Source organism: Camelus ferus, chromosome 1 (assembly GCF_009834535.1).
Source record: "Camelus ferus isolate YT-003-E chromosome 1, BCGSAC_Cfer_1.0, whole genome shotgun sequence".
In the NCBI taxonomy this organism is placed as follows: Eukaryota; Metazoa; Chordata; class Mammalia; order Artiodactyla; family Camelidae; genus Camelus; species Camelus ferus.
In genome coordinates this window covers 121,713,221-121,738,132 of record NC_045696.1, presented here as the reverse complement: position 1 = coordinate 121,738,132, position 24,912 = coordinate 121,713,221, and the positions used below count along the sequence as shown (strand labels likewise).

General features: G+C 43.9%; 1 protein-coding gene and 1 long non-coding RNA gene across 6 annotated transcripts in view; one reads left to right on the top strand and one right to left on the bottom strand.

The window, feature by feature from the left end:
• Positions 1-24,912, top strand: part of LOC106729072 (lanC-like protein 2) — a 104,082-nt gene that overhangs the window by 33,352 nt on the left and 45,818 nt on the right. For all 5 annotated transcript variants that reach the window (XR_004323388.1, XR_004323390.1, XR_004323389.1 and 2 more), the window contains exons 3-7: positions 3,790-3,946; positions 13,896-14,004; positions 18,930-19,065; positions 19,935-20,072; positions 21,417-21,563. Coding sequence is in view for 2 of the 5 variants with exons in the window: in XM_032489543.1 (XP_032345434.1) it covers positions 3,790-3,946; positions 13,896-14,004; positions 18,930-19,065; positions 19,935-20,072; positions 21,417-21,563 (687 nt within the window). In the remaining 3 variants the exon portion in view is untranslated. The remainder of the gene's footprint in view (positions 1-3,789; positions 3,947-13,895; positions 14,005-18,929; positions 19,066-19,934; positions 20,073-21,416; positions 21,564-24,912) is intronic.
• Positions 3,205-11,966, bottom strand: LOC116666496. The gene is made up of 3 exons (XR_004323391.1): positions 11,955-11,966; positions 6,226-6,229; positions 3,205-3,283 (listed from the first exon to the last, which is right to left on the bottom strand). It is a non-coding gene; the product is annotated as an uncharacterized LOC116666496 (long non-coding RNA).

The window sequence follows — 24,912 nt, the reverse complement described above, 5'->3', positions numbered from 1 at the left end:
GAAGTAGAAATCTTACTACTATGATTGGCTAACCTTTATTCCTAATGCTACTAGATTAATATGAACACTAGTAAACGTCCTTTTCAGTAGAAGTAGCTCTGTCATTTCTGATGTTAGGGTCCACGCTTAGCTTATGGAGTTTTTGTTTGTTTGTTTTTTCCTGCTGACCCATTCTTCTGTTGAAAGAAATTCAGTAATTGACATTGAATTTCATTTTGCTGATTCTCATATGCAGGCTGTTCTTTCATCTTCAAAGTAAGGGAAATGTAAAAATGTAAAAAAAAAAAAGGTGTTTTCTCTCATGCAAAGCTCTTCAGGATTAGAAGAATTTCAGTTGGAGATTTGCACAGAAGTTGTAAAGTCAGAAACTAACAAGTGAGATTTCTGCTGTTGCTGGATTGTTAGTGTGTTGGTGTCTTAAGTGTTTTTTCAATTTATGAACAGCATAATTTATTGATATACTGTTGGTTTTGGGGAACTAAGCCTATTTTTCTATGAAAGAATTTTGCAGGTGGAATTTAGATACCCAGGCTCCACTCTTTCTGGTTTTTTTGGAGAGGGGTGTTGTGGGTTTTTTTTTTTTTTTTTTTTTTTTTTTTTGGCAGGGCGGGGAGGGAGGTAATTTGGTTTATTTATTTATTTTTAGAGGAGGTACTTGGGATTGGACCCATGCTGTGCATGCACTCTACCACTTGAGCTATACTCTCCCCCTCTTTCTTGTTTTTGTTATCAACTCGTTTAAACCTCAAACCTGCTGAGTGGGAGAGGTACCAGGACTGTCTCTCCTTTGCTATTGGACACTTGAATTGTTTAAATGTTTTCATGGTTATTAATGCTGCTGAGATCAACACCCACATCAGAAATATTTTATGCATTTATGAATTTGATGACCACTTCGTTAAATGGTAGCTCAGGCATTGCATCATTCTTTGCCTTATTTTTCTTGTTGGTATTTATCACTTCTGACATCACATGGATTTACCTATTAGTTAATTTCCTCTGGAGCTTGGATTCCTTAGGGCAGAGTTTTTTCTGGTTTGTTTACTAACGTATTCCCCAACACCCAGAACAGTGTCTGGAACCTAAGAGGACAGATGTCCAGTAGATACTTGTTGAATGGGGGAGAAAGCAAAGAATACAAGATTTATTGCATCTCTGCTGTGTGCTTGATGCTGGGTGAGCCAGCCAAATGCCTGCCCAGAGCTCCAGGCGCTGTAACTCAGGACAGAGGAAAGCAATGGGGTGTACACGTTCGTACTTAATGAACCTGCTTCTGGGTGGGGGGGGGGGGGTCTGTCCTATGTGCGTCTCTGCGCGTGTGCGAAATGGTGTTTGCACCGGTAATTCGTTACAGCAAGAGAGAGAAAACGACCCGGGGGTTTGATGCTGAGACCTGGGAGCCCGTCCCCGACTGGACTCACGTCCCAGTTTTGCCACTTCCTTGGTGACTCGTGTGGGCAAGTTTCTTAACTTGGTTTTCTTCCCTGTGCAGTAAGATCGCTGGTAAGGATTAAACGAGTCTGTCGTGCTTGTAGTGTGAGAGCTGTTTTCTTACTTGGCCTCTGGCAGAGATGGGAGTGGTAGAAACAGGTGGTCTTGGGCGTCCACAGGGGCAGGAGATGGCCCCATGGAATGCAAGGAGGGGGACAGAGCCAAGGATAACTTACGCCCGTACAGATGGGTTAGAATGGAGCCCAGTGGGTGCAGGGATACAGTGTGGCTTCACATCTCCTCACGCTATTGCCTTGGAAATACTGAGGCCGGACCCCTCTGGGTGATGTCTTTGAACTGACCTCTTTATCACAGGTTTCTCTTGCTCTCCAAAGAGAACCTGTCCATTCTTTGTTTCTGCACGGCTGCTTCCCAACTGTGTGTGAAACGGGGTGTAGTCATAACTGGGGGGATAATCAGTCTGACCATGAGATTAAATGGCCTCAAAGAAATGTTCATTTAGTAAGTAAAAATCAAGCAGCATTTGTCAGGTGAGTATACCATTGAGGGAAACATGTTTCATTTCATATTTAATTAAGAAAACTCCATGTTATTATATTTTATTCCTATAGTTCCTGTAGAAAACCTCTTATTATGGATGGGCATTTCAGACAGAATAGTATGAGTATTGTAGAATGAATGAACAGTAACCATCACACTTGTATTCATACTTACTTAGCTTTACAGATTGTTGAAATTCTCTTATTCTTGGAAAAAAATTAAAGTAGAAGCATTTAAATGTTTGGGGGAGGGCAGGAGAAGGTAATTAGGTTTTTTTTATTTATATACTTTTATTTTTATTTTTCTTAATGAAGGTGCTGGGGGTTGAAGCCAGGACCTCGTGCGTGCTGAGCCCGTGCTCCACCACTGAGCTGCACCCTCCCCCCTAGAAGCACATTTTTGTAACTACTTAAAAACTGCTTGTTTTTTTCTCTTGAATTTTGTTTATTGCACAAACAGCACTAACAATAAGGAGCATTTAAAAAATCATCTAAAATTGCATTATCCTAATGTGCCTGCTATTTTTGTGCTTTTTTTCTTGCTATTTGTTCAACTTTCGGCATCTGAAAAAAATTAAGGATTGGTTAAGTAAATAAATAAAGTCTCACAAGAAATAATAGAAAAAAGTCTCCAGTAACAATTTTTTTTCTTGTTTCTTGCTATCAAGAAAAACTTGATATTTAAACTGGAAAGGTAGGAGAATTAGCAACAAAAAGAAAAAAAATAACACCTAAAATGTCAGAAAGAAATGAGAACCCAGGTTATATAAAAAATTGCATCCTTAAGAACATACCTGATGTATATTTAGTACTAAAGGATTAAGGTGAGGTCTCAGAATCCTGTTCCGTGTCTTGAGAAATTCCTGTAGCCTGCAGGTGGGGCCAGTTTCAAAGGGAGGAAAACCCCATAAATTGCAGAATAATTGTGAACAGGATGCTAATCTCCAACATTAAATCATTAAAATGGTATTGTTAACCTGAATAAAAGAATGGGCATTGTTTGACGCTTTTGTAGGTTTTACTAAAAAATGAATTATGCTCTTTAAGCCAATTTAACTTTTTTCTTAAAAAAAAAAAAAGACATGAAGACTGGGGCTGCCAAAATGTTTATTTGAACTAAGTATTTGAAAGGTCACTGATGAACATGTAAATACAAAGAAAACACCTCCATCTTATATGCTCTAAACTCATTTTCTTCATGCCTCAGTTACGGGGCGGATGTCTGCTGACAAGAGTTTCTAAAACCCTACTACACAGACATCATATCTTCTGATTTAAGAGGATATATCTTTCTACCCAGGGACAAGTACCATAGATCGTATAGGAAAGGAACTAGACTAAAACAAAGAACTCGATCCGGCATGGTGCCCGTGCAGAGGGCGCTTTCTGGTTTTATGTTTTTGTTTTTTTTTTTAACATCTTTTTATATAGAGCTTTCTGCTGTTGATAGCTTTTCATTCTCACTCTCACAAACAGGTATTTCTCCTGCTTTATGGAGGGGAATCAAAGCAAAGGAGCGAGACTAGGCTTGCCCCTTGTCGGGGGACGGCGGGGCTGTGGGCTGACTCCAGATCACATTGCTGCAAGCCCCGTCCCGGCCTGGACCCTACCCCGGGCTCTGCCCCTTAGATTACAGCGTCTTCAGAAGCCCCTGAAAATGTGCTTTGTCTTGAGAAAATCCTGCAGGATTTATTCAGTAAAATGTGCTTCTGCTCACTGAGTGAGGAAAAATAACCAGATGAACAAACGCTTTATACCGCTGAAGAAGAGGAAGGTGATTTTTCACTCTACTTTTCAGGTATGCGACTTTTCCTTGGATGTACCTGATCTCCAGAATCTTCTCCAGTTCCAACATTGCTTTCACCTCCTACAAGTCCTTGGACTTCATCTTTGGCCTCCGCACCTTGCTGATGACCGTCATGCTCCGGCTGCTGGCCACCACCTCCAAAGTCCAGGTCAGTGAGTTTCAGTACTGCCGCCCCCAGGGCGCAGGGAGAAGAGAGTGCTGACTCATGCCTGGTCTGTTACTTTCCAACTGAGATTAAATGAAATGTGCTAGTATCCACTGCCTTCAACCTCCAGGAAGAGAAATTGGCTCTAAGTAACAGAAACGTCTGTGTCATGGTAAGAGCCTCCCCCAGGCTGGTGACCACAGCCAAAGCACGAGCATTTGGTGCTGTTCCCTTCGTGAGGCCAGACCCAGAGGCGTGCTCATGGCCGCATCCATGGGTGCGTTTGTGGATGAGTCACTGATTGATGGTTGAAGAGTGGATGTGGATGTGAAATGTGTCCTGGCGAGGTGTCATGGGAGAGGGGTCAGATCTTCGTCTCTTTGGGGTTGGATGCTCCAGGGTCATAGGTCCTCGGGGTCGGATGCTTCAGGGTCATCGGTCCTTGGGGTCAGATGCTTCAAAGTGGGATTGGCCACAGTGGCAAACCACACTGTTGGACCACAGCAGGTCCAGATTATCTGGGTGATTCTGCCCTTTCTCCTCTGACCCCTGGAACTTATTTGGATTTGCTGCTTTCAAAATGTTGGAGCAAAGGGCTGCCCTGAGAAATGTCTCCTAATTAAGGAATGTGTCTCCTGGTGGGGAGGATGCCCTTCTCAGAGAACCCTCTCTCCAGCAGGCCATTGGCATCAGCAGGCCAGTTTGGGTATTATCCCAGCAGGTGTCTAGATCAAGTGGAATCCACTTGTGCTGACACATCCTTCTTGTCCCCTCCAGGCTCCTTCCGCCCATCTCCTCCTGGGAGGCCTGCCTAGGTCTTGCCTGCTTCAACTCACCTTCCGTTTTCCATCTTCCGCAGCCTACCCTGCGCTGCTTGTGGAGTAGACTCAGAGTTCACCCTCTCCTTTGCGTTTATGTCAACTTCTCTTTTACTTTCTCCTCTTGGCTCTGAGCACACTGTGCTCTCCTGGCTCCCTACTGTACAGACCCCCATTCCTCATGTTACTGAACCAAACTCAGGTCCACTGCCCACGAGCAGTGAAGCCAGTCTTCTGACCCCTGGTGGTGTTGAAGGAAAGTGCAGAGTTTATTGCAGGTGCCCAGCAAGGAGTCCAGGCAGCCAGTGCTCAAAAGACCTGAACTCCCTGGAGGCTTTCAGGGAAAGATTGTCTTTTAAAGACAGGATGAGGGAGGGGGTCGCTGGGGGCATGATCAGCTCATCGACAGTCCTCTGACTGGTGGGTGGTGAGGTCACTGGGAGTCAACATCATCAACCTTCTGGTTCCAGCTGGTCTGGGGTCCACGTGCTTGTGGGCAGCATGCACCACAAGCTTCTTCCACCTGGTGGGGGTTTCAGTGTCTGCAAAACAGCTCAAAGCCCTTTGAGCTACAGCCCTTGAGGAGGAACTAAAGATGCTTGACTTTGTTTAGTGGCTAAACTAATATTATTTTGTCTTGCTAGACTGTTTTCTTTCCATTCTGCGTTTTCTCACTTCTCCGATTAAATGTGCTCTTTGGAACTCAGGGCAGGCCTAGCAGGCTGATGTTTTTCTACAGACAAGAGGCAGGTGGAGGACATGGAGGGGGGTCTTTTCCAGGAAGGCCCTGTGGGGTCCTCAGTAGTCCCGGTGTGTGATTGACTCACAGGCTGAGAAAACAGTGTGGGAAACGCCCAGCCCTCCCAGTTCTGGCGGATGTGCTGCTGGTCGTGTCTCAGAGGGGTCCGGGACTGAGGCCTGCGTAAGTGGGGCGGGCTCGCTTCCTGACGCCTGGACTTGCCAAGACTTGGTAGGCTCTCCACTGATGGCTCCTATTAATTTTTGTGGTTATGCCTCATGTTTGTTTAGAAGCAGTGAGTTATGTAAACATCCATTATGCATTCAGTAAAAGGAACGATTTATTTTGGTGATTTTTATAGATCTGCTATTGACACTAATCTGGATTAATGTGTCTAAACTTTAAATAGAAAACTCGCAAAACCATTAGTTGGTTTTAGGTTGAGGAGAACGTTGAAGTTAGCAGAGGCAGAACACAGATTTCCTCGTCCCCAGCAGGTCCCTAATGTCATGGATGGGGCAGAGCTGAAGCAGTTGGCCTCACCACTGATGGTGACACAAATGAGAAATCAGTGCTTGGTGTAGTAATAAGCACTGAGATTTGGGGGATGTTTGTTACTATAGCAAAGCTAACTTATACATCATTAAACTGAAACCAGCTGCTGTCTTTAATAACAACAACAAAAAATCATGGATGTCAGTCATGAACTAAGATGGGGAGGAAACCAGACTCAAGGTAGATGGACCTTATCGTGAGAACCTCGCAGCAGGATCTGCTCCAGGGGTCAGGATCTCAGATGGAAAAGGAGAGATCTTCCAGACCCAAAGAGGATCTAGCCAGGAACCTTTGTGTGGTGAGATCCTAATGCTTAGGTCGGTGGGAGGCATTGTTCCCTTCTGTTGTAAACAGAGTTGCTCACTTGGAGAGAAAATCAGCAGGTAATAGGTTGTTTGCAAAAAAAAGGGTCAAGCTCGATTGTTAACAGATAATAAAAGGCATTTTATTGCTGTTCCTCAGGACTTTCTTTTCCTTTGCTCTTTATTTTGATGTTGTTTGCTTTAAAAACTCAACGTTATAAATAGGTGGTTTCAAATATTCATTTGTAAGTGAATGGAGCAATTGATACACGTTCATGGCATCAATAGAAGAATCCAAGAAAGGTGACTGGAGTGTCAGATCAGTGCCAAAAGCCAGTACAACTGGTATTGACCATTGCGTACACAACCTATAATGTTAATAAGAGCATTTTAGTTTTTACCACATCACAATTTATAAGCCAATGTCTATAGGAAATACATTTTGGGTTCTAACTCAAGGGCTGGGGCATCTGTCTCTCCCACTGGTGAGGCTTCCTTTTAAGTGGAGAGGGAGACTCACAGTTTCAGTAATTTATTTCTCTGGATACTCAATCTCTAAGTATTGTAAGTCAGACACTTGTGAATTGCTGTTCGATGAATTTGTGTAGCTGCCCGCCTCCACGTGTGGATTACTTGTCAACTCAGTGTCCATGCATCATGGACAGCTTTGTTCATGGCGGGGTAGGTACCTGGGGGTTCGTCACATTCAGATCTGAAGTCCTTATGGTTATTTCCTGAATTGTCACTTCCTGAGTTAAAAGCTACAAAAGTCTACCGTTTCCATCTTACCACTAGTAAGACAAAAATCCTTTCATGTGGGACATTATTTGATCCAGAGACTTTGTTTTATGAAAAGTTGGATTAATAGACCCCTTTAGGACTGGTTGACATCTGTAAATAGTGTCAATCAAGACAGGAATTGAAGGGAAATTAAATGAACCTTTTGTGTTCTTCCCTTGTCTCTACGCGGAAGACGGTAAACCATCGTATAATAATACACGCCCCGAGAGGCTTCATTGAATTTTCTGTTGTCCCCAGTCACGTCAGTTGAGACTACTAATTGTGAACACCTGTGAGTGTGCATTACAAGGGAAAACTGGACCTTTTTGGGTGTGTAATATATAATTGACACCTTTAATATTTTATTCTTTAATTTTCATATAACATACCCTGCTGTGTGTGATTAGGTACACATGGTGAGGATTTGACTTCCCTATAGAATATTATTGTTTGAACCAATTACTGAGTTTGAACATAGGGAGAGAAGGGCTCTAAAATGTGAGTCTGATTCTCAGTGATACTTGCATAGCATCATTTGTTAGTTGTGGTTCACGTAGCCTTTCTGGGTTAAACTCTTTAGCTATACCGTATCTAAAAGTCAGTTCAACAAACCACGTTTTGGTGAATTTTCTCCAAATGTTGCGTTCCTTGGTGGAAAAACCTTATTCTTTGGACCCGACAGGTGGGGGTTGAGTCCTGGCCTTCCCACAGTGTGGTTTGGACACATTAATCAGCCACTTGAAACTGTGTTTGCGAATTCGTAACTGAATTTACTTCTTAGTACCTTGTACATTTATTGAGAGAATGAAATGCAGTAAAATTCAGTAAAGCGGGGAACATACAGTACTTCACAGAAAGCACCTAGTAGACAGTGATTAACAGAGCAATAACTTGAATTTCATTATAAAACACCAGATTCACAAAACATCAGGTGGTAGAAACAATAATGAAATTTATGGCAGATTCGTTTTATATATATATATATTCAATTTCAAATTGTATTTTTCAAATATCTTCATACTTTTTGGTTTCTCTGCAATTACATACTAATTGTTCTCTTTCCATCTCCTTGGCCTTGTAATACTATTTAATTTGAATGTTAATGACAACTACGTATATTTAATATCTACTCTATGCTAAGTGTGAGCTATTTTTCATGTTATGGAAATGTTCACAGTCACAGCTGTTGACGAAAATGATTGACCTAAGAAAGAAATGGAAAATTTTATTTGAGCCAGATTTGAGGATTGTAACCTGGGGAGAGCATCTCAGAAAGCTTTGAGAAGTGTTCCACCCATTACAAATCAAGGCGGTCATATACGTTTTTTGAGACAGAGGGCTGTGCATCAAATGATGTATTACTGATAGTTTACATCATCCAGATCTATGCGTCATCCTGGTGGGTCATGTGACCCCTAACAGAGTCAAGAAGGAATGTTATCTTTTAAGGATTTGTCTTGTTGGCACTAGGAGAATGTGGCTCTTTATGGTTGACCAGGTGTCCCGATCGATGCAGAATGCAGACACATGGTGCACAGTGCCAGGAGAGGAGGTCAGAGGGCAGAGAAGAATTTTTTATGTTTCAATTTTTGTTGTCTTGCCATAACATACGAATTTTATTTTACGCGCAATTTTCTTGTCTTGCCATAAAATGTGAACTTTAATATTATCCACTCATTTAGACACTCATGTCCTCCCACGAAATTAGCTACTCAAGTTCTTAGTCAGTTCGGGCTGCTCCAACACAATGCAATAGACTGAGTGCCCAAAACAACAGACTTATGTTTCTCATGGTTCTGGAGGCTGGGGTGTACCACGGTGCTGGCAGGTTCCTTCTCGCTGTGTCCTCGCACCGCAGAGGGAAAGGATGCTCTGGTGTCTCTTCCTCTTCCTGTAAGAACACCGATCGCATCAAGGGTTGTACCTCAGACTTCCTCTAAACCCAGTCATCTCCCAAAGCCCCATATCGTAATACCATCACATTGAGGGTTAGGTCTTCAACACGTGCATTTGGGTCGGGGGGCAAACAGTCTATCAGATTCCCCTCCTGGCCCCCCCAAATTATGTCCTTCACGTATGAAAAATACATTAATCTACCCCAGCAGCCCCCAAAGTCTAAACCCGTTCTAGTCCAAAGTTCCATCTAAATATCATCTACATCAGAGATGGGAGAGACTCGAGGTACATTCATCTTGAGGCAGAGTTCCCCTCGCCTTGTGAACCTGTGAAACCAGGTAAGTTACGCACTTCCAAAATACAGTGCTAGGACAGGCATAGGTGAGATGTTTACATTCCAAAAGGAAGACGTTGGAAGACAGAAAGAGGGGAGGGGTCCCAGCGGAGTCTAAAACCGCGCAGGGCTGAACCCTTAGGGCTTCAGGCTGGAGAATACTCGTCTTGGATTTGATGGCTGTCTGCAGGTATCCTTGAGTGGCTGGGATTGGGAGTTCCAACAAGGAGAAATGGGAATTATGAAGCACTTTTCATTTGATTTCTCTGTCTTTCACTGCACAGAATTTGCAGAATATCTGTGATGTCTTCAAGTGAGTGTTCACTATTTTCCCTCAATTCTGCCTGGGCCAAGGATTGATAGAACTCTGTTACAGTCAGATCAAATATGATTTGACCCACAACTTCAGCTTGGATTCCTACATGAGTCCCTTTGAGATGAACTTCTGGGCTGGATCTTTGTGCACCTGGCCTCACAAGGCACAGTTGTGCTCCTCTTGAGGATTCTGCTGCACTGGGGCCTTCTGCAGTGGTCTAGGTACATCCCACAGGGCGCATCCTTGAGTGGTACCCACTTCTGGATGAAGAGGGAGGGGAAACTCCATCCTGGAGGTTGCAAGATAAGACGTGTGTCTGATCAGTATTACACACTGCTCTAATAGTTCAGATTTTATGTTTTCTTGGTTTGTTTTGTTGGTTGGGAAGTTCAGTGCTGATAACTTATATTAGTAATAATGCATCCCCTCATGAGCAGTGGCCCATGGTCTGCTCCTGGTGTGGAGCGGAGTGCAGGCCCAGAGGCCACTGGGGTGCCACCCTCACGTCTCTTGCACTTGCTCCCATCCCGCGGCCCTGCTGGTTGTCCTCTCAGCTCTGGCCACATACCAGTGAGGTTGGGTGGGTTTGGGGAGGTGCCCTGTTTATTCTCTGTCTGGTCTGGAGCTGGACTTTGTGCTCTGTACCCCAGATGCCGGCTGGGTCTGGGCAGTCCCATGGCCCAGGGCCGCATGTGCCTTCTGACCTTAGGTGTACTGACCCTCTGGAAGGTTCAGCCACAGCTAGTACCCATCAGGTTGCTTCCTTTGTAGAACAGTGACATTTTTTTATGGTTGCCACTGGAAGATGACTAAGGGGCACATTTCTGAGTGCAGGTGAATGGACTGCGTGTTGGATCATTGCAAGCCCAGTAGAAGTGACCCCTCCCATTGTCCTTCACCCATCAGAGTAACTCGAGATGTGAAGAAGCGTGCGGGACCCTGATTTCAGAGGCTCTAGGGGTGGGACCCAGGGAGGATTTGTAAGTCTCCGAGGAGAGTGTAACGAGGAGAGGGTCAGAACTGCTGTTGTGGGTGCCTTGGGGTGGGTCCTGGAAACAGGAAGGAATAAGGGAGTATGGTTTCCTGGTAGAGTGAGAAAAGACCTCTGGAAGGCAGGCCAGGCTGAAGGGTCAAGGAGTGCACTCTCAGCGGGGGAAGGGGAAGGTAACTGTCAAGCAGAAATGAGTAAAACTTGATGATTTTCCACAGCTTGAACACACCTGTGCTCCCTTCTTCCAGACTGAGCACTCTCAGCATCTCCGCAGCCCCCTCACAACCTGCTCTAGTCAATGACCGCTCCGCGGAGGACTGCCTTTCTTATTTGTGCCCCCGTCGGTTCCTGTCTCATGCTTTTGGAAACTATGTAGATTACATGGTATAACATAGACGCCAGAGGGTCTCCCTGTATTTTCTCATCACCTCTGTTGTGTTGAAAACATCATCTGTTTGTCCAGTGGTGATTTCAGGTATGGAAAAGAATAGTACAAAGGAAAGATCTGGGGGCACCTGGCTCTGGCAGTGGATGTTTTATTTTATTTTTAATCCTTTTTATTTTAAAATAGTTTCACTCACAAGAAATAGCAAAATAAGTACAGAGTTCTTATGTCCCCTTCACCCAGCTTCTCTCAATGATGTCATGATAATGTAATAATACGTTACATGACAATATGACATTGAGAAAGCCAGGAAATTGATGTTGGCACAACACTCTCGGTGATCTGTACTCATTTAGTTATTAAAATATTGGCATATTACAGTTTGCAGAAATGGAGATTTATGTGAAAGCTCAAATGCACCGGAATGAAAAACACAAGGAAGATTGAAAAGTGAGCAGCTCAGATTTAGAGTAAATAAATTAGACTTGAAAATTAAATTTGTATTTGTCCAACAGACATGTAAGTCTGTTGGGCCAGGCATTGAGCACAGGGCTTGCCGTGCAATCCTTTTATACAATCCAGCATACGCTATAGGACTATATAGTGTTTGGGTCCTTTTGTGTGTAACCTACTTTATAACATTACTGTTTGCTAAAAGTGCTTACATGAGTTGATCTCTTTTTATTCTAATAAACTATTTGTCCCTCCAACACGAAAGTCTGGCATGACTTTATTATTCATCAAATTGAAGAGTCATTCTAGTTTGGTGTCCATCCACGTCGCTTTCAGGCACACGCACATTTCCTTCACGTTAAGGGATGAATACTGACTCTGTGGTTATCAGTCACCAGGATGGCAGAACTGGGGTGCATGCACCGCAGCTGATACTGCAGACTCGGAAGACCGTATCTTCTGTTTGGGTGACCTCTGAGCCGCCCCCTCTCTGGATTCTTCCAGCCCCATTTCCCAGGAGTGAATTAACTCTCACTTCTCCAGGCGTCCTTCTGCCATTCAGGGCACAGTCACATTTTCTAAGGACATAGATGTTGGAAAGGAGTAAATGAGGGTGTTGAAAGGAAGAACCTATGGAGACATTCTCATGTTGTACAACCTTAGTAAAAGTTACAGAAGCTTTTTCAAGAGAAGCACCGCTGTGCAAGACATAAGCTTGGGTGTAAGAAGAGGAGAGGTAAAAAAGCTGCTCTTTGTTACTTTTCTGCTGCAAACCCCTCTTCCTCTTAATTGTTGACCTGCTTGTGTAGTCTCAGAATACCTAAAATCAGCTAAGAGCAGCCTTCACATTTCAGAAATTTCTGCAGAATCCGAGTAGAGAGTCAGTCGGCTCTTTCCTAGTGAAAACTTTGCTGGTTGATGGGGTTCATTCCATTTCATAATTTTTTTTTAATGTAAGTGATTCAGGAGTTTCAATGATTGGGCTAGGGGATTTTTCTATTGAGTGCAAATATTTTATAAATGCAACTAATGAAGGAAACCACATCTAACTCTTGCTTGGGCATCAGTACTCTTTAAGTGGCCAGTTCAACCCACCTAGTGAAATGCTGTTCTGCAAAGGTAAAAACGCTCACACCCTATAATAATAACTCAGAACTTTTTTTCATGAATACGACACTAATTCTAGTAGAAATATTCAATCTGAATGGACAGGAGCCGTATGAATTGTTTCTGACTTGTGCTTCATGCGTGAAGGAAAATAGTTCTGGAAATAATTACCTTGAATTAACTTAAAAATAAGAGAGTACCTTGCAGTTGTATTGTTCCAAGCTTCTGAGAAATTCAAAGTAGGTTATATCATCACTCTGCTGTGAGTGGCAAACAGGCATTTCAGAGCTGAGTATTCTTAGGTGAAGAGAAGCCAAGAGATTGATCTGAGTCAATCCAGGAACCCCCTTACATCCAGCACTGAGGTGTGTGGTCAAATGGGAGAAGATGCTGAAATTTTTTTTTTTAATAGTTTACTACCCAACTTTAAGACCAGCTACACAAACTTCACCATCTTACTGAGCTATATTTTTTTAATCTTCGCTTTAAAAAAATAATCTTTAGTTTTGCCGCTACCTCTCCATGGTAATTTTAGACTCAAGGGTAAGAGAAGAACTTGGAAACCTTCGTAAGAGAGGTGCTCCAGTATCTGAAATGATCCAAGATGTCATTTACATCTGGGTTCTCTTTGCTAGACGTTTTCCCAGCATCTCAGTTTAATTACTGAGTTGGAATGGAAGAATCCGCAGAAGAGACAGAGATGGCTCAGATACGTCCCTGTCCCTCCAGGAATGAATAACTGTGTAAGATCTACAAAGCAGAAACAGGTTCGCAGACGTAGTAAACAATCTTATTTTTTTTTCCATTAAAGGTTATTACAAAGTATTGAACATAGTTCCCTGTGCTATACAGTAGAAAATTTTTTTAAAGTCTATTTTTATATATAGTGGCTAACATTTGTAAATCTCAAACTCCCAAATTTATCACTTCCCACCCCCTTTCCCTGGTAACCATGAGTTTGTTTACTAAGTCTGTGAGTCTGTTTCTGTTCTGTAGATGGGTTCGTAATTGTCTCTTTTTTTGTTTGTTTAGATTCCACAGATAAGTGATATCATATGGTATTTTTCTTTCTGACTTACTTCGCTTAGAATGACTATCTCCAGGTCCATCCATGTTGCTGCAAATGGCATTATTTCGTTCTTTTTTATGGCTGAGTAGTATTCCATTGTATAAATATACCACAACTTCTTTATCCAGTCATCTGTTGATGAATATTTAGATTGCTTCCATGTGATGTATTTTGCTTATTATTGTTTACCTTGTTTTCCCCTCTCAGTTCTTTGGGCTCCTGGGGTGAACGGAGCTGGGAAGACCACCACGTTCAAAATGCTTGAATGGAGACATCCCTCTGACCTCCAGACACGCCGTCATCAGGACACCCATGGGTAAAGTCCAGATTTAATCATTTTTGCTGCTTATTGAGTAACTGTCGGTCCCCAGCATCCCCTCCCAGCATCCTGTGCACCAGAGTCTGTGGATGTCATTGTCCTCCAGATTTACCTTCTGGTGAGCACTCCTCGGAAGGGGGAAAAGAGCCTCCAGATGCGAATGAAATGAACTTGGTGTTTCTGGCCAAAGGGTTGAGGAGGTGTTGGCAAGAAGCAGCCAAGGGCTGACCCCTTTCAGAGGCACCAGGTGGGTTTTAGGTGTCCAGCTGCTCCCTGCCTTGGGTAGCTCAGGTGAGCAGGAAGCGGCTGGGGCTGGTTATTCCTGCTTTTTGCCATGGGGTGGAGCGTCAGGTCCCCTCGCTAATGTGGAGGTGCCGGGAGGGGCTGGGTGCTTTCATTTGTCTGGCCACCCGGACCTGACTTTTGGGTGGTACAGTAATTCTCCAGCTCCTCCTCCACAAGCCACCCATGTGAGTCCCAATACTTTATTTGTTCCTATATTCCATCCTATATCCCACTTTTCTTATTTTCAGTATGCTATGAGAAGTTCCTGGCATTTTTTTTTTTCTTTCTTTTTTAAATTGAAGTAAAGTCAGTTTACAGTGTTATGTCGGTTTACAGTGTCTTGTCAGTTTCTGGTGTACAACATCATGTTTCGGTCACACATCCGGCATTACATCTTTTCTCTTTGTCCTACTGAGTGAATTCACGGTAACTTGATAACAGATTTCCAGAGTCTGTTGTTGAACTGAAACAGAGAACGCTCCATGCCTGCTGTCTGCTCTCTAAAGGTCATTGTAGAAACAGCCATCGAGTTCTCAGCACTGTATTTGAGTTCAGTCTCTCTACTGCAGATCTTAGAGCTATTCTGAAATAGACTTGGAAATGATTTGCTTGGGATTATCGTATATTGGTGCCAATATAGTCATTGGAAAGAGTTGTTCAAAAAAATCATAATTACTCATTAATTAGCCAAAGTTCTGCATCGACAAATACTAATTGTCCATCTCTGATGTGCCTGGTGCCAAGAAGACGAAAAACTTTCCTGTAATCCTAAAGTCCAGTGTTAATATTTATGCCTCCTACTAGTTTAAACAGACATACATATCTGTGTGCATAGATTTAATTTGATCTGTTATCTGCTGTGTATGTACATTGCAAAATCCTCTTCAACAATACTTATTAAAAGGTTAAATTTTTTGCGAGTCTGGTGGGCATGCGATCGCATTGTTAAATTCATCTGTGCTCCCTTAATCACTCATGAACTTGATTACATCGAGTGCCTTCTCCACGTTTATTTGCTGCCCAGGATTTCTTTTGCCAATTGTCTGCCACATCCACTGTCCTTTTCCTATAAGGTTGTCTTTTTGTCACTCATTATGTACGGGTTTTTAATACATTGAACTGGCAACAAATCCTTTGTGTGTGTTAAGTATTATCTTTCAGCGGTACCCTGTGTTTTAACTTTGTTTTAAAAGTGTACGTAGAGAAGTTCTCAGTTTTGATAGAACCAGTTGATCATTTTTCCCTTTCGTATTTCTTGCTTTTCGAATTCTTGCAAATTCTTCTTTTTCTAAGGAGACAGAACTATTCTTCATATTTTCTCTTCAAAGGCTTATTTTCTACATTCATGTCTTTAATTTATGTGGAATTCATATTTGAATATATTGTGTAGTACAAATACAGTTTTCTTTTTCTGTCCAGAATTCCAGTTTGCCTAGTGCTGGTTTCTCAACAAATTATCTTTCACCCATCAGTTGGGAACACTTCTGTTGCACACGGAGCTCTCAGATAGACTGGACCATCTTAACTCCTCTTCCTTCGGGGTGCATCCTAGTGGTTTCCAAAACCTTCAGTCTTTCCAGCTCTTCATTTTCAGAATTGTTTGGACTATTCTGGGCCTTTATTAAGTACTATTTCTGGAATCATTTTGCCAACCTGCATAAAAATGTCACAATATTTGAATATTGTTGTCTGCCTTATCCTTAATTTAAGCTTAACTTTATACAGGTCACTTTAAAAACATCATTCAGTTGCGTTGCACTTTTCTTTCTAGAGTCCTCCCACATCTTTTTTTTTTAATTGAAGTATAGTCAGTTACAATGTCAATTTCTGATGTACAGCCTCATGTCCCAGTCATGCATATATATACATATATTTGTTTTCATATTCTTTTTCACTAAAGATTATTATAAGATACTGAATATGGTTCCCTGTGCTATACAGAAGAAATTTGTTTTTTTTAATCTATTTTTATATATAGTAGTTAATATTTGCAAATCTCAAACTCCCAGATTTATTCCTTGCCACCCACTCTCCCCGGTAACCATTAGATTGTTTACTGTGTCTGTGAGCCTGTTTCTGGTTTGTAGATGAGTTCATTGGGGGTTTTTTTTGTTTTTTTTTTTTTTTTAGATTTATTCATCCAGATGAATTAGGAGGGAGGTTATTCATCTCTTAATTGTTTTTGTTTGTTTGCACTTTCTTCTTCTTTGATTTTTTCCACGGCTTTTAGATTTTGCTGGCTCACCTTGCAGGTGAGTTTATGTGCTTTTGCTGTCAGTCTGTCTTTTTCTATCTTTCCCCTTCTGTGTTTCAGTTTGTTGCTCCTTCTGCTTCTTATCCCGTGGTCCAGGGCCAGGTCTTAATATGGACAGTTCGGGGTTCCCTTTTCTGGTCACTGCGGGCGGGCCCTAGTCCTGGTCTTGCACCAGGACCTGGCCAGGAAGATGAGCATCTTGGAGGTAGCCTGAGCTCCAGGCAGCATCCCTAGCCTCCTTCCAGGAGAGGCAGGGCTGGAGACCAGGTACCACTCACTGAGCTTGCTTTTGGTCCCTCTCCACCCATGTATGAGTGCTTTTAGTTCCCACCACCTCTCAGGGGCCCAGTTCCTAGCTGCTGTATGTAATTCAGGACCAGAAGATGGCAGCCAGTGGCTATAGACCTGCTTCCTGCATCCCCTTGTTTCTGCACAAAGATGCTTATTTTGGCGTGTGTTTTCTTATTCTAGACACTAGTCACAAAGCAGTGAATGAGGCAGATGAAAATCTATTCATCATTTTTGCTTGGAGAGGGAGAGAAATGTAAAGCCTGGTGGCCACAATTCTCATTGGAATTTTAATTGGTTTTATGTTGCATTTATAGATTAACTTGAAAAGAGCTGACAGGTTAATGTGTTTTCTCATCTGCAGACCTTGAATATTTTTCACAAACTGAAATAAATCTAACTCATTTAGAAAAGTTTTAATCCATCTAGAATACAGTGCATGTCCCAGGAATTCATGAAACAAGCATCTCTTTCTTCTCTTATGGTTATGAAACCATAACCATAAGAGGTTATGAAACCTCTGATTTCAATTCTCCTTTTTTGTTCTCCCCAGAACTATCGAAACAGTGTAAAAGGCTAGTGCATCTTATTACTCAGTTAATGGTAGTATTGTTACTGAGTTCCAACTTGTTCTGCTCGCTGCACAACAGGCCAATAAATTAGAGAGGAGGTGTTGGAGCAAGGAAAAGCGACTTTATTCAGAAAGCGGGCAGACCAAGAGGACGGCGGACTAATGTCTTGGAGAACCATCCTGCAGTCAGAATACAGGCTCCTTTAATACAAAAAACAGGGGAGGGAGTGTGGTTTGTTGCTGCAAACTTCTTGCTGCAGGAATTCTTTGTTCTTGCAGCTGTCCATGTAGGTCAGGCCATGGTGTCCCTGCAAACCTCCAACAAAACAAAGGTTATTCTCTATCTTGCAACTTGTGTTTCTATCTAAGTGCAGAAGTGCTAACATCCTTCAAGGTCAGAGCTCCCAGAATAGGCTCTCCTGTGTATTTCAGGCTAAAGGCAACATTGTTTCATAAAAGGTGCAGAGCTGGCAAGAGTAGAAAACAGGGCACAATGGTCAAAACTAAAGGAACAGATCCAGTATGGAGCCGGATCTGTTCTCTGTTACAAATGGACGCTGAGGGATATTTAGGAGAAGTTCGGGACAGCTCATTGATTTGATATGGGGGGTGGGGTGCAGGCAAAGAGACCAAGACGATCCCTGGGCTCCCTTCTGATTGGGAAGACAGCTTTGTCTGGACTGTTTGAATTTGAGGTGGCCTGTGCGACCTCCAGGAGGGGACCCTGGGCTGAGGGTACTTGGCATTCAGGGTCACTTGACATCTGCAATCTTTACCTTTTCTATTTGTTTCTTTTCTATATGTAAGAAATGAATTTTCCTAAACCTTGATACTTTTCAACCTAGTGTCCCACTGTTCTCTGTCTCATCAGAAGCTTCCTGAAAGAGTGCCAGCGCCCCTCTCTATCCTGTGCCCCATCACGCTCTGACACTAGCCGTGGGCTCTTGCCACAGCCTCCAGTGGCCTCCTCCTGTGCCTTCCCCCTCCCCCAATTATTTGAGAGTCCCAAGCTCACCCTCCCCCTGGCATTCACCTGCCAACCCACTCCAGCCTCCACATCCCCACCCCGTCCTGACTCCCGCCCTCCTTTTCAAACCCCCCATCCTCCTCCCGGGTTGAGGCCTGGGTCCCGCGGCAGGGGCCCCGGGGACCGGGCGCCTATGCGCGCCTTTCGCCGGCACGGAGCTGCGGTCCTTCCTTGGCGACGTGGCCCTGGGAGGCTATGGACACAGACGAGTAGTAGGTCTGTGCTTCCCTTGTCTGGAGGCACCGCCTCTCTGTGTCAGAACAATGAGCAATGTAACACCTTTAAACTTATTTTAGCTTTTTTCTATCCTGAGTTTTTTTTTTTTTTCATTGTTAGGAAACATGTAAGTTGTTTGATGTTGCCTCTTCTGTAACATAGGCTTTATGTAGGCTTTTCATGTAATCATAAAATAATGTTCTGAAGGTAAAAAGGAAAGGCAGTAATGCTTTTCTTTTGGGGCGGGCGAATCCTCCAGGCATAGCCCTTTTGTGCCTGCAGCTGTACCGGGTCGCTTGTGACCAGACCTGTCTGCTGCGATCCCTGGACCACGGAAAGAGAACACTTCGGAATCTGCACAGCTGGAGCCGCACTTTCCTCTGTGGAGATGCTGGGCCCTTTGCCTTCCGAGCTGTGGTACATCATAACTTAAAAGTGATTGCGAGTCCTAGGGGTGCATCACAAAGTGAGTTATTAAAGCTGAAAGTACTTTCTCCAGTTTCTCCGTCTTGCTGTAGAAAGAGATTAAAAAACAAAATTAGTTTTTAATTCGTCTACTCTTGCAAACAGGTCTCTGCAAGAAGCGAGGAGTTTGTGTACTAATCTAGATCACATGCTCCCTTTCTGTCCTAGCATGTGTTTGCCTTGATCTGAGGGCGGACTAAACATGGTTTCTCCTAAGCAGTTTTTGGTTGCCTTCAGTGCGTGAAAATTAGCTTGTACACCTTTGATGCACTATGATTGTCTATGAAACAATTAGAGATTGTGAACTTTTATTGCACCCTGTTGGTTCGTATTCTCTTGAAGCAGCAGAAATCAGGGCGCACTGCCATGGTCTGGAAGCATGTTTGGCAGGTGCCAATCAGTTAATGTTTGTTAACGATGAGATGATTCAAGCTGATTTCCAAACATTGGCTACATTTTGGTAACATTTTCCTTAAGATTTTAAAGCACTTCCTTGTATTTCTAAATTTCAAAATTGAGTGTTTTATATAGTTTGGAGCACCTTACATGGTTCAGATGTATATATCTTACACATTTTAGATATAAATGTAGAACTTTTAAACAAAGAATTTTTTATTAATTTTGAGAGAAATTTGGTTTTGTAGTGGGGAAGTTTTTGTTGTTTTCCATGGGTTTTTTTTTGTATTTTTAAAATAAGATTTAAATTAAAAGTAAATAATAGGTAACTTCCAAAGTGATAGGGTTACTTGTAGCTTCAGGAACAGTTATTTTAGACATTCTCTGGGAAAACAGAATTTTTCTTGTTGGGTCGACTTTTGCAGCTCCAGAGAACCATCGCCTGCCAGGATTCAGACCTTCCCAGCGAGCTGCTCTATGGACAGGCCGGTTATCTGTACGCCTTACTCTACGTGAACTTGGAGATGGGTCCCGACGCCCTGTGCGAGTCAGCTGTCAGAGAGGTACTGTGGGATCCTGCCGCCTGCAGAGTCCTGCCCCATCCCCCTGGCTGCTTGCACAGAGTTATAGGAGTGGCTGGATTCTGCTTCTAGGTGGGAGTAATTTCCTAAGGCATCTCATCAGATTCATAAACAGCCCCTTTTTCTCCTATCAGGGATTTTTTTTTTTTAATTAGGTCTGTATTAATTCAGCCGTTTTTACTAGAACCAAACAACAGCAGCTTCAGAAAGAATGTTTATTTCTCTTTCACGGGGTCTCTGAACAGCTCAGCTGGGCAGTCCAGGCAAATACAATTCTTCTGTCTCGCTCCACCTTATTTTAGGGCCATGCCCTTCTCTGCATGACCAAAGGCAGCTGAGCACCTGCAGCCCCCAGGGTGGTGAGGGGTTGAAGGGTGAGCACTTTCCTTTTTAAGGCCGACTGGAAGTTGCCCACCTCCTTTCTGCTCATGTTCCACTTCCAGACCTCAGTCAGATGACTGTGTCTGGCTGTCTGTATCTCTGAGGCCAGATGCCCAGCTAAAAGTTAGAGCATTGTTAGCAAGAATAGACAGGGCAGAGGATATGAAGAAACAGTTAATGTCTTTGCCACATAATCATTACAGATGTGATGTTCTTCTTTTGTTCTAACTAGAATCCTGCAATACACCTCATTTCTTAGCCTTTCATGAATAAAGCCAGTTCCTCCAGCCTTGGAAGATGTGCAGTCACCCCTCAGCACCTGCTGGGGATTGGTTCCAGGAATCCTCTCCTATACCAGAATCCTGGGGTGTTAAGGTCCCTTATGTAAAGTGGTGTAGTATTTGCATATAACCTGCACACACCCTCCCCTGTATTTTAAATCATCTCTAGATTGCATGTAATACTTAATATAAATGCTAGGTAAATAGTTGCACGTGTGCAGTAAATTCAAGTTTTGCTTTTGGGAAATTTCTGGATTTTTTTCCCCCAATACTTTTGATCTGAGGCTCATTGAACCTGTGGATGTGGAACCCGCAGTGGATACAGAGGGCAGACTGTATTTGCCAGTCCTTTGGAGGAAACATTGAAGCTACAAAGCAACTAAGAAGTCTAGGATAGTTTTAATAGGAAGCTTTTCTAGATTCTAGTAAGCTCTTCATACAAAGACCTTTTGAGTTCTTGGGTCTACTTAGTATCTTTTTCTATTGAGATTGTCTTCTGATTTCTCTCTGCCTATATTTATTAATTTATAAAATAAAGATAAGTGTTGGCTACTAACTAAAGATTTTTACATTAAGTCACCTGTCTGTATAAAGATGTATTGTTATTTTTAATTAGACTAAAACAGATTTAAGTTTTTGGACTTGTGCTGTCTCATCTCCGTAGGCAGTCGCTGCTGTTATTAAATCGGGCAAGACTTCATCGAGGGAAGAAAAGAAGGCTGAGCGCCATCCCCTGTTGTATCAGTGGCGCAGGAAGCAGTATGCTGGCGTGGCCCATGGCGTGGCTGGAATGTACTGCATGTTAATGCCGGTGAGTGGCTAGCGCAGTGACCGCATTATGACAGATCCCCGCTGGGACAGGAGATGGGAACTGAAGGTTTACTACAAACCAAGCAGGTCAAAATGAAACGAGGATCCTACTTTGAGTCCTGGCTCCCTGAGCTCTTCTTCATCCCCAAGCAGTGACCTCCTGAGAGCACATTCTGTGTGCAGGCTTGTGCTCGATTAGGTGTCTGCTGCCCAACCTTATTCTGTCTATGCCCTCCTGCTCTGATAATAGGGGAGAACCTTCATGGGGCTGAAATGGCTTCCAGAATCCACACCAGGGCAGAGACTGTTTCCTATTCAGATACCTCCAACTTGCTATCAGTTGTGTTCAAAATGTTTAACCAGTTTATTGTTGTAGTTAAGATCTTGTCTCTGTAGTGAGTTAAGTACTGACTCTTCCATCACATAGTCAGAGACCTCTCCCCAAACATTGCTGCAGCCTGCTTGCAGCCTTACCGTCTGTGGGTCCCGTGGCCCCTTTCTCTGCTCTGTGCATGGCCTACAGGCAGACCTTGGGGACATCGTGGGTTCAGTTCTAGATCACCACAGTAAAGCAGCTACTGCAGGGAAGCTGGTCACAGGAATGCTTTGGTTTCCCAGTGCATATAAAGGTTATGTTTACATGATCCAGTGGTCTCTTGCGCAGTTGCATTATGTCTTAAAACATGTACATACCTGAGCTTTAAAATATGTTATTACTAGAGAACACTTAACCACCATCTGAGCTTTCAGTGAGTTGTAAGCTTTCTGCAGTGGTATCATCAAGATCACTGGTCCCAGATCACCACGAGAAATACAGTGGCAATGAGGCAGTTTGAGAGAGAGCGAGCTTTACTAGAAAGTCTCCCAGATACAGACTGAGCAACTGCTGTTGGAAAACTGGTGCCAGCAGGCTTGCTCCGGGCAGGGTTGCCACAGTCCTTCAGCTGGTAAAAAGCACAAATGAGGCACGATACAGCAAGGTCTGGCTCCTAGCTAAGTTATTCTACCACACCCATAACAGAGTGGTTAAATAAATTTGTTCAAAAAACTTGTTCAGAATTACAGAAATAGTAAGTCAGGGAGCATTGATTAGAATTTAGATCTTTTTAACTAAAAGGCCATATATTCCTTTTAAAAATTTTTACCATAAATTCCTTTTTTATTTTTACCTTCTGCACCATCCTGCTACTTGCTAAAGGAGATTCATGTCTGCACAGGACCAAACTCCCTTTTCTGCTGATTAGCTGTCTTTGTTTATTGCTGTAGAAAGTAAAACGTGTATATTCCAAGATGTAAATTTTGTTTATAGTGCAGACATTTCCAAAATATCCAGAATTGTATCATTTAAAAATGGTAGTGTTATTCTGGTTAGTTGGCAGATTGTCCATTTTTTGGTATTTTTAAAAGAGAGAATACCCTTAGGGAAAACATAATGAGAATCACACCCATAAAAAATGACCTTTAGATTCCGATGTTTAGGTTCATTTTGTTAGGTATTAGAGGGTTCCTTGTGAGAATCACAAGTCATAAAAATTTCAGCTCATCTACTTATAAAGTGGAGAACATGGAAACAGTATTTAATAAGAATTCAATTTAGAAATTGGTGTCAGGGAGGGGCTTCCAGATGGTGGAATAGAAGGACATGGGGCTCACTGTCTCCCACAAATATATCAGAAGCACATCTGCATGTGTAACAGTTCTCAGAGAATGCCTGCTGAACTCTGACAGGAAGTATGGTACAAGAGGGACTACAAGGAAAATCTTCCCAAAACTGGGTAGGAGTTAAAAAAAGAAAAAAGAAACTGGGACAGGACCTCCTCCCCGGGGAAGGGGAAAGGAGCGGGAGCGGCCAAGGAGGAAAATCGCCCTCCCCCTGGGAAGCCCCGCCGCAGTGGGGAGGTCATCGGGGACAGAGGGAGCCTTGGAGGCTCCGAGGAGAAAGCAGCAGCCGCTTGGCAGGCAGGACAGAGAGAAGTCGTCACAGAAGGTCCCTGTGATCCCTAACCCGAGACGTAAGCCCGCAGAGTGGGCTGGGACGGGGTGCTGGAGCTTGGGCTTCAGAGGACGGATCCGGGGAGAGACCTGGGGTTGACTGCACAGAAGCAGCCTTGGAAGGGATGGGAGTGTGCACAAAAGAGCCTGGGTCCACCATGGAGAGCTGCACTGTGGCGAGCACAAGGAGGAGGGCTGGAGCAAGCAGCCAGAGCAGCCTCCTTCTCCGTGAGCCCACAGGGCGCTGCTGGGGCGCAAAGGGCCGCACTGTCAAAGCACCCTCGCAAAGGGAGATGCGCAGTGCTGCCCTTGGAACCTTCTCCGTGAGCCCGCAGGTTGTGGCCTGATACTAAATGCCCCATAGTTAACAATTCTGTGAGCCCGTGTGATGAGGGGACAGGCAGCAGCACAGAAGGCTCTTCCCGGTGGACATGCCTTGTGGGAGGACACCTGGCAGCTACTCTAACGGCAGAACCTCTCTCCACCCGCACGGGTTGCTGTGCCTCTGTCCAAATGCACAGAAGTCACTGCAGCAAGAGTGAGCCCTGCCGGGTATGACTGTGAACTCAGGGTGGTGGTGATGTGTAAGTCACTGATGTCACGAATGTGCCACCTCTCCCAGTGTTGAAAGTTTTGAGTGTGTAAGGACTGGGTATAGAGGCGAACTCTCAGTACCGTTAAGTCAATTAGGCTGTGTACCCAAAGATGTTCTAGAAGTAAATCCTTTTAATGAAAAAACTGTAATGTCTGGAACACGGGCCATGGAAAGACAGGGCCCCAACGCTGAATCAGTGGACAACCACACCAACGCCCTGGGCAGTATCCCCATCCCTGCTGGACACAGAACCCACATGGGAACTTGGGAAAATACAGATGTCTAGGCCCCACCTGCAAAAAGTGGGTCAGAGTCTCCCAGGGGGCCCAGAACGACGCCCTCCTGCCTTGGCCTCCTGCTGCGCCGTCTTCCCCGAGCCCCTTGCAGACACAGCAGCTTCATGTCTCACGTTGTGTCCTGAGTCTCAGCGTCTTCTTACACCGCAAGTGCCCTGGAATCGAAGCAGAAGACTGTTGTCCACCTCTGGTCCACAGTGCACGTGCAGGCTGCATCCCAGGGACTCTGCATCAGAAGGACTTGTGGGAGAAGATTTCCAATTAGAGGCTCTTGTTCTTCCACAGAAAATTGAGGGTGACCCTGGAGCCCTGAGCCCTCACGGGTAGACCGTCGTCCTTGCTGGAGGCCTGGTTCCTGGAGCCCCCACCTCTGGCCCCCTGGTGGTGGCGGCCAGGGCAGCCGGAGCACCAGGGCCCCACAGGAAGGGCCAGGGGTTGCCCTGGACCCGCAGCGCCTGCCTGTGGTG